Source organism: Sebastes fasciatus, chromosome 1, assembly GCF_043250625.1.
Source record: "Sebastes fasciatus isolate fSebFas1 chromosome 1, fSebFas1.pri, whole genome shotgun sequence".
Lineage (NCBI taxonomy): Eukaryota > Metazoa > Chordata > Actinopteri > Perciformes > Sebastidae > Sebastes > Sebastes fasciatus.
In genome coordinates, this window is record NC_133795.1 from 13,059,355 (window position 1) to 13,078,231 (window position 18,877).

General features: G+C 40.3%; 1 protein-coding gene across 1 annotated transcript in view; it reads right to left on the reverse strand.

Annotated features, from left to right (window-relative positions):
• LOC141764598 (arf-GAP with coiled-coil, ANK repeat and PH domain-containing protein 3-like) overlaps positions 1-18,877 on the reverse strand; it is a 78,705-nt gene that overhangs the window by 13,184 nt on the left and 46,644 nt on the right. The window contains exons 5-14 of the mRNA XM_074629918.1: positions 16,905-16,963; positions 16,548-16,731; positions 16,321-16,365; positions 16,079-16,174; positions 15,039-15,113; positions 2,774-2,886; positions 2,276-2,327; positions 2,041-2,141; positions 1,720-1,831; positions 1,390-1,622 (exon numbers count right to left, since the gene is read on the reverse strand). Of these exons, the coding sequence (XP_074486019.1) occupies positions 1,390-1,622; positions 1,720-1,831; positions 2,041-2,141; positions 2,276-2,327; positions 2,774-2,886; positions 15,039-15,113; positions 16,079-16,174; positions 16,321-16,365; positions 16,548-16,731; positions 16,905-16,963 (1,070 nt within the window). The remainder of the gene's footprint in view (positions 1-1,389; positions 1,623-1,719; positions 1,832-2,040; positions 2,142-2,275; positions 2,328-2,773; positions 2,887-15,038; positions 15,114-16,078; positions 16,175-16,320; positions 16,366-16,547; positions 16,732-16,904; positions 16,964-18,877) is intronic.

The following is an 18,877-nucleotide window of genomic DNA, read 5'->3' on the forward strand; positions in this document are numbered from 1 at the left end:
ACCCATATCTTTAACTACATCTAGTGAATATCGTAATAACTGTTGCTTTGTCTATTCTTTTGATTGATGAGTCGATGTAATAAAAAATTGAATCATGTTTGACAAACACCAGCACATCAGAGGAGACGTTACCTCCGAATGAGATGTGATGCTTTAATGCAGGATAAAACAGGATAAATGTCACAGGAAGTCTTGGAAAGGTGTTTTGAGCAGGACTGCACAATATCATAATAATATTAGGGCTGTCAAAGTTAACGGAATAATAATGCATTACCGCTAATTTCTTTTAATTCAGCTAATTTGTTTAACGCATTAACGCAACATGCGATTTTTTGGTTGTAGCTGGCTCAGTTTTAAAGCTAGAGTGGCATCATATGAAACTACAAAACCTAAGGAATCCATTGGTAGCAACCATGTCATAGTAGCATGTTGCAAACTAAATTTTGGCGAGGAAAAACTTGCATGGCCATTTTCAAAGGGGTCTCTTGACCTCCCATCTCAAGATATGTGAATGAAAATGGGTTCTATGGGTACCCACGAGTCTCCCCTTTACAGACATGCCCACTTTATGATAACCACATGCAGTTTTGGGCAAGTCATAGTCAAGTCAGCACACTGACACACTGACAGCTGTTGTTGCCTGTTGGACTTGAGTTTGCCATGTTATGATTTGAGCATATTGTTTTATGCTAAATGCAGTACCTGTGAGGGTTTCTGGACAATATTTGTCATTGTTTTGTGTTGTTAATTGATTACCAATAATAAATATATACATACATTTGCATAAAGCAAGCATATTTGTCCACTCCCATGTTGATAAGAAGTACTTGACAAATCTCCTTTTAAGGGAGATTTTGAACAGATAAAAATGTGCGATTAATCGTGATTAAATAATTTAATTGATTGACAGCCCTAAATTATATACAACATAATTTTTATCGTCATTGCGATGTCAACTTAAGTGATAAACACATCGCAAAAGACTGTGGTATTGCAATCAGGGATTTTTTTAGTTAGTTGAAAGAGAATATCAGTAGAAAACTGCACTTTTATTTATTGGTGCCTTTTGTATTCAGTTCAATGTGTTCAAGAAAAGAATGTTGGAAGTAAATTTCCTTTAATTTTTTTTAATTCAGCAAGCAATTTTTTTGTATTTTAGCGGAATACTGAAAGCAGCAGAAAGGCTGAACTGAGTACACTTTAATATCGGTTTATTTATCACAATATTTAACGTAATCTCATATTGCATATTTTCCTCATATCGTGCACCCCTAATATGAGTTGACTAATCTCCTGCAACACCTTGCTATAGATTTCGCACGGACAAAACCAGCTCTGCTGTTCTTCCCGCCTCTAAACAAAACCTCTCCTACTGTTAAGTGCAGTCACCTGTGGATCCCCGAGCACTCGATGCAGAGCAGCACTCCCAGGTTGATGGAGGCCCAGCACGGAGCCGCTTGGCCGCAGTCACAGCACAGCTCGTTGCCCGGCAGGCTCTGTACCCTCTGGAGGAGGCTTTCGCCGCCTCCCCGAACTCCCCTATCAGCCCTCTCCCCCCTCTCTCTGGGCTCGCTGGCAGAGTCGATGCTACTCGTGGAGGGCGAGGCTGTCCGGTCCAAACGCTGCAGGGGACAGGTGGACAAGTTAGAGACAGAGATTCGCAGCACTTGTCTGCTATCATGTGACTGTTGCTGCATGTGTACACTTGTGTGTTCGTACCTCAATGTAGTAATTGTCGGCGATGTCTTTGTAAGCAGAAGCGATGCTTGCCTGGACTGCCTGGATCCAAGCCTGCCGCAGCTTCTCAGACTCAGCCTGCAGCATACAGCTCCTACAGGTTTAGAGAGGCCAGTTATATACAGTAATACCTGGTCTAATGCTACAAAGATACGTGTAATTTGGATGATTAGTAAATTCCAAATGATTGACTCAATAATGTAACAACAAATCTGAAAAGACAACATAACAACGAAGGTTTTTGGAGAGGTTTAGTTTGGATGAAACTTAATCTCGTTGGGACAAAAACCCACGCAAACTCACTTAGTGGGTGAAACCACCTCGAAGCAGAACCGCCTCTCATTATCTTCACACGGTTTGACAGAGCACAGCCTCAGGTCCTCCACCACGACTGTCAAAGAGTCCTGTTATCGGCAGAGACGAGTGTCACAACAGTTCGACCCTATTTACCCTCAAAGCTACAAAAGCAGGTTAGTCATGCAAGTTGTTAATAAATAATAATTAGACGCATAACTCTAAACTGTCAAAACAACTGTACCTTGAGTTTCTTTTGATAGACCAGCTGGCTGTTTTGTATTGAGAACCACCGCCTTGAGGAGGAGAGAAGGCATGAGAGGTTAGACAGTTTCTGTGAGAGATGATTGACATAAAGAAATCAAATGTCTGCATGCTGAAATAATTGGTCCTGCAAAGAAAAGCACCGTTCATTACAACTGTGATTATTAAATCTATAGATGAGTATTGACTTCCTCTTGAAACAAGGCCAATTGAGGACATTCTTCTCACTTATCCAAACCATTTTTAAGGTACAAGTCAACCAAAGTTTAGAAAATCAATCAAGGCCTGTGGCATTTGGTGTAAAATATTGAAATGCAGACCCTTTTCCTTACAATACATGTATTTTTATAGTTATGTTACCTTGTTTACTAACTAACTTGACCGTTTTACTATTAATTGTTTTGCACGTCTACTGGTTATCTCATTAACTTTTATCAGATTGTCTCTGTTAAGCTCTCCATCTTCACTTCTCTCGTACCTGTTCCAGGTCTTGAACGCGTTGCTGGCTCTCTTGAAGAGGTAGCCCTCCATGACCACACCGTTGGGTGCATCCACATTGAATTCCAACTTGGGGTCATCATAAGAAAAGTCCTGTAGGAGGAACACAAAGGAACACATAAGATCAATTTTAGGGTCTGAATTATCAAATACATTTTAAAAGAGTGCCCAGTAGAGCGGTGCAGGAATGAGTCCTAAAACCCTGAAATGAGTTCCAATTTTAGCACTTCCCTTTATGTTTCCTTGTCTGGAATGAGTTTTTGGTTAAATGCCTGAGATAAGATCTGTGGTTAACACCGGCTGGAAGAGATTGTTAAGGTATAATATGCAACAGTTGTCGGTTGCTGTTTGTAAACAAACCGCATTCAAAGTTGGCCAAACCTCTTCAGCTCAACGAGCCAAGAGGGAGAGAGAGCGAGCTATAGAGTGAACGGAGAGAGAGAGCGCCGATAGTCGGAACAAAGCAGCGAATCAGAGAAATAAAACCTTATTTTTTTAGTGTTTCACGGCGGTTACGATCTAAAACACAAATAAACACACAACTAACTCCGCACAACCCTACGGGAAGGTACCGAGTTGCCGGATTGTGAATGAATGCAGCTGAAAGGCAGGATGTCCTCTCCGCCTGGTGTGTGTGTCTCGGTCAAACTGACACACCGATAGCATCACGTAGCAGCCACTGCACGCAGCAGAGGAGAGACAGAGGAACAGGGGAACTCACAGCGATGTAACAAACCCGTTCTCATCCGTGAAATATGGCCGTAAAGCCTCTAAAGAGGGACTTGTGCCAATTGATGCATAGACTAATGCTTGTGCCTCGGTATCAGATGTCGAGGGGCGTGAGAAAGCGCCGGTATTTTACCACCTGAACGGGCTGCACATCCTGTGTGGTGTTATTGTCTGTGGGTTACACCCCCACATGGGGCCCAGAGGCTGTTGGCTGACGGCCAGCAGCGTCCCGAGTAAATCAAAATAAGGAGAAAATACAGGCAGAGGGCTGCAGGGTCTCTGCAGAAACAGACACCACCACACACTTACAAGAGATGATTGAGATTTCTTTTGTATCAGTCTATACATTAATTTCTAGGACATTGTTGCATATTAAACCTTTAACGTTTTGTTCTACGATATAAAATGTCAGCAAATATCCCACTCATGAATTTTGAAACTTTTATGTGTCTTTGGTTGCTAACAAGTGGCTAAATGAGAATACCAAACCAGACGTAAAGTCATGCGACCGTGTTGTAGTTTGTTTATAGTCTAACGTTAGCCTTTTACTTCTGGCGATTGCATTCACGCTTCAAAAATCATAAAGGTGGTGTTCATTTGTGAAGATTATATCGCTGAACAAAACGTGTAAGTATCATAAACGTTTGTTTGCCACAGAGTTTATTTTCTGCAATAATCCAAAACCCAATGGAAAAATACCATTGGCTTTTTGTCAGGGGAACAAGTGCGGTTTGGCACTATAAAAATATGTCATTCCTGCAGCACTGCCAGAAACCAGTTTACTGCAAATGCCAAGTTTTTTCAAGTTGTAGTTGCTCCTGCTTTCCAAAAACAACACTAGTGTCATATCAAAAACAATGGGCGTCATGCTTCAACTCTATAGACAGTTTCCTGATGGCTCGATTTTACCAGCATGAAATTACCAGCATGCTAATACAGTATGTACACCAAAAGAGTTAGTGCTGGCTGTAATCATTCCTCTTGTCCACACTGGCCACAAAGAGTTTCCTATCCTAAAGCGATTCCAATGAAAGTGATGGGGGGGGGGCAAAATCCACAGTCCTCGTTCTGTGTAAGGATGCATGGTAAAGTTCAACGGAAGATAACACAAGGCTGGGTCAATTCAGGTGATTCTGTGGAGCAATAAGTGTAAAAGTCCACCTAATCATAACAAGAGGAGATAGAGATAACGTCTTGTCAGCACCACAGTAGCTGTGCTAAATGACACACTGCGAGTGTGTGTTCCTCCACAAAAATACAAAAAGTCTTTCCTCTCCACCATCTGTTCATTAGTTTAACCTTTAAAGAATATGTCAAATCTGCACCTCTCTCTACCTGTCAGCTTTCTCTAATCTCTAATCTGTTTTGTCCACACAGAGTTTGATTTCCAAGGAAAGACAGATGCCACCTGCTCAGTGAGGCGAAAAACACAATGACAGATATAAATGAGGGCCGAGGCTAAGGTTAGGTTTCACTATTGTTAGGAGGCCTTTGGTTTGGGGTAAGGTAACACTGGGCATATGGCAGATGACTTCACACACACACGACCATGCTCTGTCTCGATGTTGTATCTCTTCTCATGAAAATATCATTGAATAATTCTGTGTGCTCTGATGTCGTCATGCACTGCTGACTTTGTTAAAAGTATTGAGGCCTTTTCATCGATCACACCAGAAGCCACAACAACCACAAATAGATTTTTTTTCATTTAATATTGCTAGAAATGTCCGCTTTGGGTTATGGATGCACCGATACCGATACTGGATCGGATACCAGGCCGATGCCGACTCAAATAGCTGGATCGGGTATCAGTGACAATGGAGCCGATCTATTCAATTCAATGTTATGTTTATATACTTTATACACTTGAATTGTAATTCCTGTTTATGTTTTGTTGCTGCATTAAAAAGGTTTACACTTGAATTGTAATTCCTGTTAATTTTGAAGATTTTTTACCAAGTTGCTGGTGTACGATTTATTATTTTAATAATAAATAACAATTAAATACATTTATATCTATGTATTTATTAGTCACATTTTGCTTTACAAAGTTAGGAAAGCAATGCTTAAGTAAAGCCTGATGTTGCCTTTCACATAAAAGAATGATCCCAGTCACTTCCACACAGTGAGGCATACGGCTTATTAATTAAACACTGGTATCGGATCGGTACTCGGTATCGGCCCAAAGCCCAGGTATCGCTATGAGGACTAAAAAAGTTGCATCGGTGCATTCCTACTTTGATAAGGTAAATGTGAACCAACATGTGACATTGGTAGCCTGTATAACCAGAATGTATTCATTCATTCATTCATTCATACACACAGAGACTGCCATACAAGGTGCCAACCTGCCCATCAAGAATCTAATCTAAATACTCATTCACACACAGACGAAACAGCCTTCGGGAGCTTTTGGGGTTAAGTATCTTGCACAAGGACACATTGACATGTGGACTGGAGAAACCTGGGATTGACCTGCCAACCTTCCGATTGGTGGGCGAACCGCTCAACCTCTACTGCTACTGCATACTGAAACAGACCACTAGAAATAAATATGGAGCTAATTTCCTGCCAAAACTTAAAAAAAAAAAAAGTTTTACAAATGCCCTGCAATTCACTAACAAACACAGTTTTGGTTTGCAAATACAAAACATCTATAACAAACTAATGCATTTTGTTTTGCAAATACAAAAAATCAATCACATTTCTAATGCTGCAGAAACAAAAATGTTCAATGAACAGAAGCATTCATGAAAACTAAGACAAAACCAAAGTAATCCTCACCAGGGTATAATCCAGCCTGCCAAATATCTTCATGGTAACCACACTGACATCCAACAGCATCTCAAACTCAATAATAACAGTAATAATTAAATAATAAATAAATAAATAAATAATGCAAAGGTGTCAGAGAGAAAAGAGCATCTCTATAGTATCCCTCAGGTTATTAAGTTGGAGCAGCGGACGAAACACACGTGCATCCCACCCGAGTCCAGATGAGAGACTGTTGCACAACAGCAGCATGCTCGTGCCGTTCCTTCACTTACTTCACATCTACCTACCCCCGGCCGCGCGCCCTCATTATCATACAGCTGTCACAGAGCCCTCGTGCCCCGCTGACCCCTGCTGGAGATCAAACATTTCATCTGTTACGCACCAGGCCTCCTCCCCGCCCCATGCACGCCTAGATTTAAGGCTCCCCACCGGTCACTCTGGAGCTCCGGGGGTTTCATCCGCAGGTTTTGGAGGAGTCAGCTTTCCATCTGTCTGCGGCTCTCAAACACTGTTCCTGCTTAATCAAGCTGACATTATTGCTCCCCAAACACCAGCCTGGAGCCCCTTCTTCCCACCTTAAATCAGCCAGCAGCACCATGGATGGAGGAGCGCAGGCAGCATACAAGTGTCCAACAACAGCACAGGAGGCAGAATGGCCTCCATCCAAACCAGGAACCCACTGAATATATTTATAGTTCAGATTTGAGTTAAAGGGGAACTATGCACATTTTTTAAATGCTATTCCTATGGTCTATACTGTCCAAATATATTAATAATATTAGTAGTGAACAACTCTCTCCCAAATCCAAAAACTAGAGAGCTAAAACTTTGTGATGTCATCGGGTATAAAGTCTGAAACAGCTCCATAGACGATGAATAGGAGAGATATTCTAGATGACACGGAGAGCACCCAGAAGGATGTTCTGAGTATATGGGAACATTTTCTGTTTCACAACTAATAACACTACTATACAATAAAACTCATTTGGGTATAAAAAAAAGAAAATTAACAAAATCAGTTTTCCATTCATTGTCTATGGAGCAGCTCGGTTTTGAGAGAAAGTAGCTCATGTTCAGAATCAGAATCAGAATCAGAATCAGAATGGTGTTTATTGCCAGGTGTAAGAGGTATACACTAGGAATTTTCTTTGGCATTATTGGTGCGAGACAAACTGTATAATAACAAAAGAATAGATAAAAACAGAAGAATAGATAAAAACGTTAGAATAAAATAATAAAAATGTACAATTTACAAATTACAAATAAGCTATATGTATTCACAAATATTGATTGACCTTTACTAGACCTTTACTAGATCAGGGAAATGGCATAACGAAATTCTTCATGTAGGCGGTGTTCCACTTTAATTATACCTGTGAGTCTATTTCAGAGAAGTTGGTTCAATTATGTGGAATTTCTTTTAGGTATGTAAGCTATTATAAGGCATGTCTGTTACATTGTCCACAGTGTGAACAACGTAACAGACATACCTGTTCAATTAAAAAATCCAATACAACACTTGCACAACAAAGCCTTACTACAGTATATACAAGGTTTAAGGACGTGTGTAGTGTAAATCAAACAACAACAAAAGTTTCAACTTTATTCTAGTTATAATTTGACAGGCAGGAAATGCGGGGAGAGACAGAGGAAGACAAAGGTCCCCAGCTTGAATCGAACTGAAGATGTTGTGATGGTATGTTTGGACCACTAGACCACCGCAACGCCCTTATAGCTGACATGTTTTAGCACAAATGTATTTAAAGTAGGGCTGTCAATCGCAAATTAGTCACAGATTTTTTATCCGTTCAAAATGTACCTTAAAGAAAGATTTGTCAAGTAATACTCTTATCAACATGGGAGTGGGCAAATATGCTGCTTTATGCAAAAGTATGTATATATTTATTATTGGAAATCAATTAACAACACAAAACAATGACAAATATTGTCCGGAAACCCTCACAGGTACTGCATTTAGCATAAAAAATATGCTCAAATAACATGGCAAACTCAAGCCCTATGGACTATGACTTGCCGCAAACTGCATGTGATTACATAAAGTGGGCATGTCTGTAAAGGGGAGACTCGTGGGTACCCATAGACCCCATTTTCATTCACATATCTTGAGGTCAGAGGTCAAGGGACCCTTTTGAAAATGGCCATGCCAGTTATTCCTTGCCAAAATTTAGCATAAGTTTGGAGCGTTATTTAGCCTCTTTCTGCACAAGCTATGACATGGTTGGTACCGATGGATTCTTTAGGTTTTCTAGTTTCATATGATGCCAGTATCTTCACTCTAGCTTTAAAACTGAGCCCGCTACATCCTAAGTATCGCAAGTTGCGTTAATGTGTTATTATCGCATTAACTTTGACAGCCCTGATTTAAAGCCCTGATTCAATAGGCTACAAACACACATACAGTATGTGCACAAGCACACTATAACCCGGTTACTTTGTATAAACAGATTAAGGTTAAATCATTTGAGCTGACACAAAGTGATGAAATGTATTGTGCACTGTGTATAAATACATTTGGTTTATAAAATGTTTACTCTCCCTCTCACTACAGTTTTCTGACAGCACTTGCATAGTTTTCTCTTTGTTTTTGTCTCTCTCTCTCTCTCTCTCTCTCTCTCTCTCTCTCTGTTTACGTCTCTCTGACTTAAAAAAAGTTGTGCAGCCAAATGCTGTAACAATGGAGGAGGAGAGAGCTGAGGCGACAATCCCCCCTGGGAGCCACAATGAAGTCCTGCACACAAAAAAAGACTGCTGTGAAAGAATGGAGAGAGGAGAAAGAGGGAGCATGTGAGATATAAAGAAGGGGAGGGGGTAGTCGAGCCAGATTTACCAAAAAAGGGGAAAGTAAAGGCAAGGAAGGGAAGGATTGTGAAAGAACAGAGATTAAAGTATTTTCTCACTGCCGACAAGATCGTTTCGATTTCACGTTCATGAGAATGTCACAGTGAATTTCCACGTTATTGTGGAGAGAGAGTTTATCGCCTCTTTACTTCTCTGTTATCCGTCTAGCTTGCCCAAAGCGACGTCAAGTTAAGCCCAAACTACATTCATAATGAAGCGGTCTTCTTCTCCTCTGAGTATGATTACTGCAGTTACTTAATGGTCTATTAATAAAGGATGTGTACTATCTATAATTCACAAACTCTGCTGTCTCGTGGCTTTGCTTCCTGCACCACTACATTTGCATACGGCGGGGGCGGTTTTACAAATAAAAGAAGGGGAGAAAATCTGATATGGATCATGGCAACTTTTTCTCCTGAATCGTTTAATGCTGCCTATCTTTTTCCTTCTTCTGTTTAATTTTTAAGTAATTACAAAGTAAGATGGTAGGAGACAGAACAATATCTTTCTATCTGACTTTCTAGTGCATCATCACGTGATTGGCTTTGATAATCGTCTCTATGTGTGGTTTCACATGATCACCCTGCTAATGACTCTCTGTGGAAAATGCTTTTCTTCATAGGTTCAGTGTTTAGTCTGTGCGATTTGTGATATCAAAAGATACCGCCTCTGTTTGACATACATTTTAAACTGTGATTTTGTAACAACAACCATTTGCAAAATGCATGAGAAGATGAAAGAAGCTACAGTGATTGTATTGAATATAGAGTTTGTGATTCATAAATTAAACCCCCCACTAAAACAAAGCTCATTAAGTCACAAACAAACTTGTCATTTTGGAAAAGTTTAATTATTTTACACTATAATTCAGAAGTCTACAGAGACACCCTCCTCTCTTCTTCTATAGTTTTATTCTCTTTCATACTCAAACTGATCTCCTCCTTTTTTTATCCGTCTCCTGCTCTCTTTATCTGTCCTTTATCTGCTCTTTGTCTTTCATTCAACCGACTATACTGTGTGTCGTGATGCCATCTGTTGACTTTGGCTTGAGCTGGCAGAGGACGGAGGAGGAAGTGGATTGAGGCTGGCATCACGCACGACATCAGAGAACAGAGCCAGCTGTGATCAGATCATCTTACTGCTGCTTCTGTAGGCTTATTTGATCAGATTCAAATAATATTTCTATTTATATACAGACTGAAACAAGGACTGTCAGGATTTGACAACTCAAAATAAAATGTAATAGATATCTGGGGCATTATGGTTAGTTTTTAAATTAGTTTATTTAAGTTAGATTATTTAGTATTATAATAGCTCTTTATATCAAGAAGTGCACAGCAGTGTGAAATGTGAAATGTTACAGTAAAACATCGCCACACAAAGTCTGTTATTGACTGATATTTAGCACTGAATTATTCCTCACTGTATACCAGTGGGCAACTCAGGGTCTGAGAAGTGAAGCCAATGCTGAAGTGCCTTAAACTTGCATTCTTTCTAACAGCCAGCAGGGGGCGACTCCTCTGGTTGCAAAGAGAAGTCTGATTGTATAGAAGTCTATGAGAAAATGACCCTACTTCTCACTTGATTTATTACCTCAGTAAACATTGTAAACATGAGTTTATGGTCTCAATCGCTAGTTTCAAGTCTTCTTCAATACAGCATGATGTTCATTTAGTAAATTATGGTCCCATTTAGAGTCAAATAGACCATAAAGCAGGGGATGCTTTAGGGCGTGGCTACCTTGTGATTGAAAGGTCGCTACCACGGCGTTATGCGAGTTGTCCGTGCTTTCGTCTTACAACTTTAACCCTTTCACAGTGTGTTTTCAGATCATGAAAATTAATTATAACCTTTTGGTCACCTAAAAATGTCTTATTCAGCGTTCGGCTGTACTTAGCTCCACCCTCTTGTGTCACTTCTGGTTGCAAAAAAACAAGATGGCAACGGTCAAAATGCCAAACTCGAGGCTTCAGAACGGCAGTCCACAAACCAATGGGTGACGTCACGGTGACTACGTCCACTTCTTACATACAGTCTATGATGTAGCCTAGCAATCGTATCGTATGTTGCACATGCAAAACAGACACACTGCATGCATGTGTCATGTATTGATTAGATGATCAGCAATCAATGAGATTGGGGAGACAGAACAATGCAGATGTGTTTCTTGGATGGACAGAATGGGATTTAAAAGTCTAGACAGAAAGGAGATTGGAAAATGTCATCAATCACAAGAACTACTGCAATTTAAATACGATTAGGAAAGTCAATACAATGGATCCAATTTCAAAAAGGATAAAACAAGACAATAAAGGGCAATATTGCCTGAACATCACAGCTAGGAAACTATTTTTAAGCTTCTACTTTGACAATTATATCTTCTTAACTGGCTTGCTGATATGTTGACAAATCCTCAGGGTTCAATTTTCAGATGAAACTAATTGGAACAGCATCAAATAGCAGGAGGATATTTGGGAGAGCTGCATCCTTCAAAGAGAGGCAGAAGAGAGGGAGGGTGAGACGCTGTGTGTGTTTGTATATTAATGGGAAACAAAGGAGTGTGTGTGTTTGCCTCCATGCATGTGAGGGATGGAGAGAAACAGAAAGATGAAGATGAAGCTGAGAGATGTAGAACAAGAGAACAAAGATGACATCGAATGAGAGACAAAAATAAGCTTGCAGGGTTTGTACAATGAAATTTCATCTTGCGTCATGGGGCCGTGGGTCTTTGTTAAGAGGCGAGATATGATGGACACAAACTCATGACAAGTAATGAAACACACGAGCTTCAGTGAGGTAAAAAAACAACAACAAAAGCGTCTAACCACCGTGCACAAACAAGCTGATGCTGACTCGCCCACACAAGCAGGAACAGACGACCCACAGACACACACGGAAGTTCAGTGGAAGCCATGGTGGAAGCATGTAGACACACAACGGCACTGAGCAGCATTAACGGACAATGTTTTTTTTCTGCGATGCTTCCAGCCAGGCAAACTCTGACATACACACCCCTCCCGCACATACATTCACGCTGTAAAAGAGATCACTCTTCACATACACACACAAACACACACAGTCTGCACTACAGCTCCAAAATAGCCTATTGATTCCTGCAACAGGAGCCAGCAGGTGATGACCATAAAACTCCATAAATCAGTCACTCGATCTGCTCTACACGGCTAAACAACTAACACACACATCTGCTGGTCCACGTTTTACGAGGTACTGGAATTTATGATGTAAGCACAGGATAGTTCCAACCAGGAACCGTGCGTAATCACAAGTGCAATGAGATAACTTTCAGATGAAGTTATAAAGAAATAAAAGCAGGTCAAGAGTAAATATTTACCAAACTGTGTGAGAAAACATTTAAAAAGGGCTTAAAATCTAAGAATTTGTGTTTTTTTTCACTGTCTGCGTGGTTGAAAAAAGGTTCTTTGTTGGCAGATATTGTGATTGAGGTTGGCAACAGAGCTCAGAGAACACATTTCATGGACAACATCTGAAAAATCCAATCCTTTTAACATTACCGCCAGTCCAGGCCTGGTAAACAACACAGACCAGGAGTCATTAAAACACTGCCTTGATTCTCCTGGAACATTAAACAATGCAACACTCACCTTTTCAAACCTCTAAAAGGTGTCCTATTTGGATGTTTTGCACTGCAGTACAGGGCGTGTAATGTGCAGGTTGTGGTATTAAAGGAACAGTGTGTAACATTTTGTGAGATCTATTAGCAGAAATGGAGTATAACTAATTAACTTACTAAGTAAGTAACTAACTAACTATGTTTTCATTAGTGTGTAATCACCTGAAACTAAGAATCGATGTGTTTTCATTAGCTTAGAATGAGCCGTTCATATCTACATAGGGAGCGTGTCCTCTTCATGGAGTCTGCCATGTTTCTATAGTAGCCCAGAACGGACAAACCAAACACTGGCTCTAGAGAGAGACTCTCTTTCAGGCCACCATAGTACCAGCACACTTGTGAAACCGCAGTAACGTGAGCCGCAGAGTGTAAAACCGTGGTACCGCCAGCCGCCGTCTGACTTCTGTTGCTCCTAAAGTAGTGTTATTACGGTAAGGAATGGGCTCTGAGCGAGGTGATCGACGTTACCACGGTTTTGCACTCGGTGGCTCACGTTACCGCAGTCTTGGAAAGGGAGGAGTGAGAGGAGGGGTACTGAGTTGGATGCAATCTGCAACCACACCACTAGATGCCGCCAAATCCTACACACTGTACCTTTAAGGGCTCAGATAGAAGGGGAAACAAATCAGTCACTCGATCTGCTCTACACGGCTAAACAACTAACACACACATCTGCTGGTCCACGTTTTACGAGGAACTGGAGTTTATAATGTAAACACAGGATAGTTCCAAGCAGGAAATGTGCTTATTCACACTTGCAATGAGATAAGTTTCAGATGAAGTCATAAAGAAATAAAAGCAGGTCAAAAGTAAAATATTTACCAAACTGTGAGTGAGAAAAAATGTAAACAGGGCTTAAAATCTAAGAATTTGTGCTTTTTTAAACTGTGTGCGTGGTTGAAAAAAGGTTCTCTGTTGGTGGATATTGTGATCGAGGTTGACAACAGAGATCAGAGAACACATTTCATGGACAACATCTGAAAAATAAACACTCACCTGCATCAGAGTCTGGAGGAAGAACATGGTCAAGCGAGAACCAGGTGAGGAGAGAGAAAGAGAGATAAAAGCGTTAATACAGGATCACCACTAATTGAATTTCACTACATGAAGCCAAATATATTATTACGAGACATCAGGTCCAAGTCAGAAGGTCTCTTCACATAAGTAGCTTGCTAGTTTAGAGTGCTCCTGAAACACACGAGGCCTCCAGGAAATAGTTGCTCTTTAGCTCATTAGAGAACCGTTGACTGTTGAGCTGAAGCACCTTAGACATGAAGCCTGTTCACTTTGTTGTTTAAGTACAGAATAATTAGAAATAAAGTCAAGTAGCATCACTCAGTGCTAGGTTTTCAGATTAAAGAGGAAGTGTTGCTGAAAGGCCATTAGGTCGGACACAGAGGTGTGTGCTGTGTCTGGCAGGATGCCTCCACTTGGCAACTAAATCGATCACAGTGAAGGGCCAGGTCGGGCAGAAAAACTGCTTTGTTTTTGGCATCTCTTCAGTTGGCAGATGGAGGAATTTTGTGCATCTGTGCGTGAGTGTGACTGATGAGCAGGGTGAGGCTCTGAAAGAATTGTATTTATTCAGCCGAGGGACCCATAAAACAAATATATCAAAGTTGTCTCTGTGGAAACTGCTTTACGACTTTAATTTGAGCTCGAAGACAAAACTACAGTCAACACTCGTAAACTAGTTCTAATTATTTTTTGGAAGCTTTTTTTTCACCTCTGTGAATAAAATAAAAGAGGAAGATCAGGTTACGAAACAGATGACGTAAAAATAATTCAACGCTTCCAAGGAACGCTTCCAAGGAAAGCTTCCAAGCATTCAAGTCGTTTTAATGCCAACATGAGATTAGTTTTTGTCGTGACAAGACACAATTTAGATTCCAGACAGACAGAGATAAAAATGTTTGCAAATCCTCTGTTGTTGTTGTTTTTATTGAGCGTCTTCTACCAAATCATGAAGATCTCGTCACGCTAAATGAGAGTGAAAGATGTTGTTGTTTGTGTCAGGAAAAAGATTTAGTCGTCAACCTTTTAGGAAACTTATCTAATCTCCTCTTGAAAAGCAGACAGTACATCACTGTCACATCTACTCTTAGATATGCAGTGTCTATAAAAAATAACATTAAACAGATTTACAGATGAATAAAGGCAGAAGAAAAACTTGTTTGTAATGTATTCCTCATAACTGCAAAAGTGTGAGAAGTTAAGAGTTGTGTCTCACTCTCTGCTGGATGATGGCGTGTTTGTGCTCCAGCTCCCTCTTCTCCATCGCAGAGTCGATGACCAGCTGATCCAGCTGCACAGAGCAAACAACAGCGGAGTTAATAGGACAGGTAAACTAAAGTGTGAGCGGAATAAACAAAACACAAAGACACACGGACAGAAAACTATGCACACACACATATGTGAAACATTTACGAATCGTTGCCGTGAGTGTGTTTAAACACAACTCAGTCACTGGGACACTTCTATAGAGTCATCTTATAACTATTTTATTATAGGCAACAAATAACTAATATATTATATCTATTATATGTTTTGTGGATGTTTGTGGATGTTTTATGTATGTATTTATAGATGAATTTTCTTTTCTTTTTCTATTTTAACTCTTTTTTTTTTCTCTTTCTAAAAAGCCTTGTGTTGAAAATCGGCGTTTCGGTACAAACACTAAACATGTGCATCTGGTCCTTGTGCGTAAATTTATGCTACAATTCTAATGCTACTGTGATGTCCGCATCAAATCAAATACACTGAACTATTTAATTTCTGTACGCACAAGTCCCAAATGTCTCTAAATGACCAGAAAGATTAGGAAAGTCTGTAGGATAAAGACATTTTGTCACACCTCAGAGGCAATATTAGGGTTAACATCTAACCTTATGTTGACAATACAGATATTGGTAAAGATTTCTTTGGTTGTTTGGCTGAATAGTGTATTTTTCTATGACTAAACAAACCTCTATAAGCTGCCAAAACCTAGAATATAACTTCAATATAAAATCACAGTTTCTGCTGTAAGACATTTTAATGCATTTCATATAAAAACTCTACAACCACAGACAGGACTCCAACACAGACAATAATGAAAATGTCAATGAAAACCAGGCCTCACTGATTATTCCAGTGTTTGTATTAGTTGCCAAAAGAGCTGTTGTTCATAGGGGGGTGCTGAGCAAATAAAGTAACAAAAGTAGAGGAACACTGGACATGTATTTCCATGTATTTCCACTTCATTTCGGTAGTTATTTAGTTTTGTCTTACCTGTGCAGCCAGTTTTTTCATGTAGGGGTCAATCTCGTCCAAGATGTTAAAGCCTTGCTGGAACAGAGTGTACTGGGCGCGCATGAAGGACAGCATCTGCAGGAGACACACGGAGACAATGACGGTCGTGATACAACTGTGTTACTAACAGGGACTCTACATGTACACGCATATACAAAACATATACAATAATGTTGAGAAGAAATTTCAGAAATTAGAGGATATATATCAGGGTTACTCACTGCATCCAGGATTTCAAACTTCTTCCTGGCCTGAAGCACATTAATCTGAAACAAAGAGGAAAAGCAAAATGTAGATTTCAGGCTGCATGTTTGAGATTATATATGATTTAGTCCCTTTTCTAAAACTAGCAAGTGTTTCTTTTCTGCAGCTGTTGAGTGTCAGCGCCACCTACTGGACTGCATTGGTAATACAATCTGGAGTTTGTGTCTGTGCGTGTGTGCGTCACCTGTAGTACGTAGTCCAGTGCCAGGTGCCTGAAGGCTTTGCGGCTGAGGATGAGGGCCTGTGTGGCCTCTTCAGCCTCGTGCACCTTGTTCCTGGGCGCCTGGGCGTTCTTCACCTGGGCCAGCTCCATGTCCTCGCGCACCCGGTCAAACTGCTTCTTGGTGTCCTTGAACCTACGCACATCCCTGAAGGAGGCACAGGGAAATATAGAAAAAGAGTTTAGTTTATGGTCATGTCTATGCAAAATCAAAAGAGCATGTATGTCTCTTTTCTTGCCCTAAGATGCCCATTTTCATCACACCAGTCTTTACTCATTATGTATAAACTTGAACATCTTTCTTTAATAAGAGATACTCACTCTTTAATGAAGGTGTGAAGCTGCTGCTTGATCGACCTCTGAGCCTGGTCAAACAATATCTGTGCATAGAGAAAGTAACAGAGGTGACACATGAGCACAACTGGAGTAAGTCTGCAAACCTGTAGTTGCTACGTCTCGCCACAAGATGGCAATATGAACCCTTCCACATTATAGCTGTAGCAGATTGAGCCACAGGCAGAGGAGGAGAAAGGAAAGAGGGATGAGGACATGCACACATGTGCACTCACTCAGCTGCTGCCTCAACAGATTTTTTTTTTAGCCTTAAAGGATCCCAGATTACTCTTCCTGTTAACTGTGTGATTTCCACTTCTCCTCTTCCTCTTCCTTTCTCTCATCTCTCAGTCCTGTCCTTCAGCTCTCCTCCTCTTCCTTCTCTATGTTTTTTTTCTTCTTGTGCATGGCGAGCAAATCTTCTCTCCATCTTGAAGAGGATTTCTCTTCCGCTTCTATATTTCTGACCACACTCCAGATATAATGAACACAATATGGCAGCTGTTGAACAGACCATCCGTCTTTATTAAGGAAATATGTGTGTCTCGCTGATTTATCCATGTGCAGAGAAGTGCTGCAGGGATGACGTATTTTTTGTAGGCCAATCAGGAAGTTAGCTTCGCCCTGGTTCCCTCGACAAAAAGCCAACGGGATTTTTCCATTGGGTTTTGGATTATTTCATAAAATAAGCTCTGTGGCAAACAAACGTTTATGATACTTAATGATACACATTTTGTTCCACAAATGAACACCACTTTTATGGTTTTTGAAGTGTGAATGCAATCACCAGAAGTAAAAAGCTATCGTTAGGCTATAAACGAACTGCAGCACGGTCATATGAGCGTGAGTGCACACTGTAAAGGCAGACAAGCCAGCGTGATGACGTTTAGTAGTCTCGTTTAGCCACTTGTTAGCAACCACCTTTTTTAAGACAAATAAAAATTCACAAGTGGGATATTTACAGACGTATTTTATATCGTAGAACAAAATGTTAAAATCTCTTCATCTTGTGTTAATCACAGACCTTATTTCAGGCATCTAACTAAAAACCCACTAACTTCCAGACGAGGGAACCGAAAGTGCTAAAATGCTATCTCATTTCCGGGTTTTAGGACTCATTCCTGCACCACTATATGGCTATGGACAACGAGAATGTCTTAGTGAGTGCTTCAAATGCGCTTGGATTATAATGTGATTGTGTCATAGCCACATACACAAACAATGTATAGAACAATCACTGTAGGTAGCCTGTGGATTAAACTTTCTATAGCAATCTCTAGTTAATAAACATACACATTGGGGATTACAGGCTTAGTCTGTCTGTGTGTGTGTGTGTGTGTGTGTGTGTGTGTGTGTGTGTGTGTGTATGTGCCTCCATCCATATGACTTTCCTGCAGAGCCTGATGACGTCACAGGCTGGTTTCTTGTTTTAGATGGCAGTTCACACATTTTCACAAATGTTCTCAAGGGGATATACTATAAATCACCTGATGCTCCTCTTTAAATGGCTTTTTAAATGGCTGCCACAGTGTGGTGGATTTTCAAGTGATCAGTCAGACGCTTAGCTCCTTTATACATGACTTTGCACCGGCAGTCCCCTTTCTACAATTCCTTTCTTTTCTTTGCTGTGCAATATATTCTTAATGTAAGGTGGCAAAACTAGAATTTAACAGTTCACAACTCATGCAATCCTGTGTTTATATTAGCAAAGATCCACTTTGTTCTTTTCTTTTTATTGGTAACATTTTTCTGGGTTTGTAAATTAGGGTGATTCATGTAAAAAAAATAAAGCAATTAGAAGTAAAATGTGTGCTGTGCAAAATGAAAGTTTGGTACTTTCCAGGGTGGTACAACCGATCTGCCAGCTCAACAGGAAAGAATTAAATCCCAGACAAAAAAATAAAAATCAGTTCCATCAGATTGACTTTAGACCCACATGTAAACTAATCCAAATGTTCCAC